This window comes from Pinus tabuliformis, chromosome 2_2 (genome assembly GCF_031772625.1).
Source record: "Pinus tabuliformis cultivar Carrire ecotype Pingquan chromosome 2_2, CPIR1, whole genome shotgun sequence".
Taxonomy (NCBI): domain Eukaryota; kingdom Viridiplantae; phylum Streptophyta; class Pinopsida; order Pinales; family Pinaceae; genus Pinus; species Pinus tabuliformis.
The window spans coordinates 1,048,549,753-1,048,554,624 of record NC_142300.1 but is presented as its reverse complement, the minus strand read 5'-3'; the positions used below and the strand labels follow the sequence as shown (position 1 = coordinate 1,048,554,624).

The 4,872-nt window shown below is 43.3% G+C and overlaps 1 protein-coding gene across 1 annotated transcript; it reads left to right on the top strand.

Moving 5' to 3' along the window:
• Positions 1–1,031: 1,031 nt before the first annotated feature.
• Positions 1,032–4,378, top strand: LOC149196969 (uncharacterized). Its single transcript, XM_089408515.1, has 6 exons — positions 1,032–1,579; positions 1,682–2,171; positions 2,313–2,788; positions 2,906–3,134; positions 3,360–3,766; positions 4,264–4,378. The coding sequence occupies exons 1-6, from the start codon at positions 1,032–1,034 to the stop codon at positions 4,376–4,378; spliced, it is 2,265 nt and encodes a 754-aa protein (XP_089264641.1).
• Positions 4,379–4,872: the final 494 nt, after the last annotated feature.

The following is a 4,872-nucleotide window of genomic DNA, read 5'->3' as shown; positions in this document are numbered from 1 at the left end:
CAAGTCATATTACCCATACCTGGATTGCTTCCAACCGTCGATCTAGGAGGACTCATCTCCACCGTAGAAATGGGCGCGGGATTTTCAGGAGGGAAGCTGTCACATGAGCTTGCTCGTGCCGTGTACCAGGCGCATTAAGTTCCGTCTTCAGCGTTGGTAACCGGAGTAATAACCAGCATGCTGTAGCCTAAGCCAGCTGGCAGGTTACACGCCTTACACGCCAGGTGGACGTCATATGGAAGTCCAAGTCATCGTGCACCAGAAATCGTTTGGTCGGAAAACGATAACCGGAGCAAGCTCTCCAGCATCGCGAAAACCCAGGCCTGTCTAAATAAATGTTGATATGGATAGCCATCGTTCACATATGAAAATCATAAATAGCAATTGCAGAATCCGCAGGACGAATACTTAATTAAGTTTCAAATCATTCAAACCATAAAGGTAAAGAATATCTTTGCAAACCGTCGGATGCTTCTCGAGATCGAGGATAGGGTCAAGCCTAATAATTATCTGAACATCATACTGTTACCATAGTCCAATGTAACATGCATACGCTTAATGTTAATATGCTTACGCTTAATGTTACCATGGGTAAAATACTTATAAAGTGCTGTTACTAAGAATAATGTTACCATGTGTAAAAGTGCATGTAAAGTGCTGATATTAATAAGGTAAACTAAAAAAAAAAATTCATTCCTAGCGGGTAGTTTACAAGTGGTATCAGAGCGAGGTTGCAACTCTGTGACCTCGGGTTAACCATAACTGAGAAACTGATATAAATAATTGAATTAATAAGCAAGTAGGGGTCATCCAACAATGTATTTCATATAATATCTGTTGAAAATGAACTAATCTTCTGAACATGTGACAGCAGAATGAGGAGAACGAGCAGCGCTCCTCATGGGAATATGGACAGACCAGACAACGTCACCCACCCTCAAGGGAATCCTGAGATTTGAGTGCAGCTAGGGGAGGAGGCATGCAGCTCCAATTTGACTATATTGGAGACGGTCCAGGAATTGAAGAACGAGATGGCCCGTTTGCGTGAGGACAACACCAGATTAACCATGGAACAGGAAAGGATCCTGAAAAGTTTATCAGATAAACAAAACCAGCAGCAGCCTAATCCCAGTCCAGAGCAAAAGCGTGTATCAGAAGAACAAGATTACCATACTGATCAGGAAGAAACAGAAGGAAGGGCGGAGGTTCGAGGAGAGAAATCTGACAATGCCTCTGAACATCAAACCTCAAAAAGACAGCGGATAGAACTGCAAGGGGAGTTTCGGAAGATTAAGCCGCCGCATTTTGATGGGGAGTCCGAGGAGGCTGCGGAAGCTTGGTTAATTAACATGAACAAATATTTCCAAGTTTACGAGTATGACCACCATCTTAAGGCACGGCTGGCTATTTTCCAGCTGCAGGCCAAAGCTACATTATGGTGGGAGGAAGTCAAGATGGTGCGGGGAGTGAGTGAACAAGATATAACTTGGGAAATTTTTCAGAGGTACTTCAAGGAGAAATACTTGACTGAACGCTTCTACGATGAAAAAGCACGGGAATTTCATGATCTGCGGCTTGGGCAGCAGACCATGGATGAATTCATTACTAAATTTACATCTCTACTCCGCTATGTACCATATATTCGGGAGGAAAAGGCAAAAGTGCAGCGGTTTGTTAGCAGTCTACCCCAAACAATGCGGGAAAGGATCGAATTTGATAACCCGAAGACCATGGATGAAGCAATTCGGAAAGCTAGAATATGCTATCAGCAGAATAAACAAAAGGGAGAAAGTTTTGGGAAGCGTTGGGCAGATAAAAAGGGCGGCAGAACCACTATGGGAGTTAAGGGAGCTCGTGGCAGTTTCAGCAAGGGAGTCTCAAAAGGGCCCAGCAATAGGAACCAGTCTAGAAATCAACTCAGATTAAAACCACCTAATGAATCCAAATATAGCGAGCAGCCGGGCAGAGTTGATAATGAGGGGACAGCTAGACCACCAGTACAGTGTTGGGGTTGTGGCGGGCCACACTATATTAAGAACTGTCCTCACCGAAAGGGTAGTGATCAGGTGTCCCAGGTTTATGAAGCCTCTACAGTGGGAGACGTAGCTCGGTCCATACCAAGAATAAATGCCGCTCTCGAGGACCGTCAAGCTGATTACCAGCCAACGATGGTAGAGTTCGAAGGTAAGATTTTTGATCGAACTGTTTCTGTTTTAGTAGACCCAGGAGCTACATTAAGTTATGTTAGCCCCAAAGTAGTGGAAAGCTGTAATTTACAATCTGTTAAGTTTAAGAGTCCATGGTTAGTTCAGCTAGCTACCGGGGCCAAAAGGCGGGTGCTGGCCAAGGTCAACAACTGCCCATTGAAGATAGCAGGTCAGATAGTGACGGCAGAATTAAATGTACTTCCTCTCGGCTCTTATGATGTGCTAATTGGAATGGACTGGCTGGAAAGGCGGTGGTCCATAATAAATTGCAAAACAAAGACAATTTCTTACCGGGATGAACTGGGAAATGAACAGGAAATTCAGGGTATCCTGAAGCCAGTACAGATCCGGCCAATTACTGCCTCACAACTGGCTAAATGCATCCGGAAAAAGTGTCAAGTATATGCAGTTCAAGTGGGTCATGCCAAGTCTGAAGATAAAGATAATGCATTGGGAAGCATACCAGTAGTGCAAGAATTTGCAGATGTGTTTCCCGAAGAAATACCAGGACTGCCCCCTAAAAGAGATTTGGATTTTACCATAGAGCTGGTACCTGGTGCAGCCCCAGTGTCCCGAGCACCGTACCGGATGAGTGTGCCGGAATTGACAGAATTAAAGATGCAGCTGCAAGAGCTGTTGGACAAGAAGTACATCCGTCCCAGCGTATCACCCTGGGGAGCCCCTGTACTATTTGTCAGGAAAAAGGATGGAACTCTCCGTATGTGCATAGATTATCGACAGCTGAATAAATTGACAGTGAAAAATAAATACCCACTACCCCGTATCGATGAACTGTTCGATCAGGTGAAAGGGGCGACGATATTTTCAAAGATCGATTTGAGATCTGGTTATCATCAAATCAGAATTAAGGAGGAGGACATAGCCAAAACTGCTTTTCGAACCCGTTATGGGCACTATGAGTTCGTGGTACTGCCTTTCGGGTTGACCAATGCACCTGCGACATTTATGTGCCTAATGAATAGTGTATTTCATCAGTACTTGGATAAATTCGTGTTAATTTTTGTTGATGATATACTGATATACTCTCAGAATATTAAAGAGCATGAGGAGCATCTCAAACTCGTGCTACAGACTCTACGGGAACATCAGCTATATGGTAAATTTAGCAAATGCGACTTTTATAAAGAGCAGATCCAGTATTTGGGGCATATCATCACCAAGGAAGGCATTGCTGTGGACCCTAAAAAGATTAAAACCATAATGGAATGGCCAACACCAAAGGACGTGGCAGATATCATGTCTTTCATGGGGCTAGCTGGATATTATAGGCGTTTCATGGAAAGTTTTTCCAGGGTTGCATACCCCATCACCTCCTTGCAAAAGAAAGGAAAAATATTTAAGTGGACAGCGGAGTGTCAACAGAGTTTTGAACAACTCAAACACCTGCTCACCACTGCACCTGTGCTGAGCATTGCAGACCCGGAAAAAGATTACGTAGTCTGCACAGATGCAAGCAAAGAGGGTGTAGGAGGGGTGCTGATGCAAGAGGGGAGGGTGATCGCGTATGAATCCAGAAAATTGAAAGAACATGAACAGAAGTATTCAGCCTATGATCTGGAACTCACTGCTGTAGTACATGCACTGAAAATGTGGCGCCATTATTTGGTGGGAAGAAAATTTTTATTGATGACAGATCATCACAGCTTAACTAGCTACTTAAGTCAACCAACTTTAAACGCTAGGCAAGCTAGGTGGGTGGACTTTTTGGGGAGTTTTGATTTTGAAATCAAACACTTAAAAGGAAAAGAAAATTGGGTGGTGGATGCATTAAGCCGAAAAGCGCATTGTCTCTATGAAATTGGCCTTAGTGAAGGACGGTCTACCTTTAGCAAAGAAATTATAGAGGCTGCTGAGCAAGATCAAATCTACCAGCAAAAGAAACAACTTGTGCAGAACTCAAACATCCACATCATGCAACAAGGTTATGAATTGGACGCAGCAGGCATTTTATGCTACAAGAAAAGAATATGTGTACCCAATCACAGTGATATTAAGAAAAAAATTCTGGATGAAAATCATAAAAGTCCTTATGCAGGACATCCGGGTTATCAAAAGTTAATCACTTCGCTTCAGAAGGAATATCACTGGCCAGGCATGAAAAGGGATGTAATGGAATATCTGGCACGATGCATAGAATGTTAGCAGATTAAATCTGAACATCAACACCCCGCGGGTTTGCTACAACCATTACCTATACCAGAATGGAAGTGGGAGATTATCACCATGGATTTTATTATAGGGTTACCTAAGTCCAAGAGGAACAATGACTCTATTATGGTTGTAGTGGACAAACTCAGTAAGACAGCCCACTTCATACCAGTTCAATCTACGTATCGTGCAGCCCAAATTGCAAATGTTTTTATGCAGAACATATTTAAGCTCCATGGGCTGCCAAAAACTATAATATCCGATCGCGATGTTAAATTCACATCATCTTTTTGGAGGACTTTGTTTGAAGGTCTGGGAACTCAATTGAATTTTAGCACCACATATCATCCGCAGACTGACGGACAGACTAAGTGGGTGAATCAAGTGGTGGAGGACATGCTGAGGTCTTATGTGATGCAACAACCCACTCGGTGGGAAGAGTATTTACATCTTGTGGAGTTTGCTTATAACAATGGATATCATGCATCCTTGCGGA

Excerpts from the sequence above, each read along its gene's own strand:
- LOC149196969 (XM_089408515.1), top strand. The coding sequence starts at position 1,032 with ATGGCCCGTTTGCGTGAGGACAACACCAGATTAACCATGGAACAGGAA. Across the intron at positions 1,580-1,681 it reads TTTCATGATCTGCGGCTTGG|TCTACCCCAAACAATGCGGG; the intron begins GCAGCAGACCAT and ends GTTTGTTAGCAG. Across the intron at positions 3,135-3,359 it reads ATGGGCACTATGAGTTCGTG|ATCCAGTATTTGGGGCATAT; the intron begins GTACTGCCTTTC and ends TATAAAGAGCAG.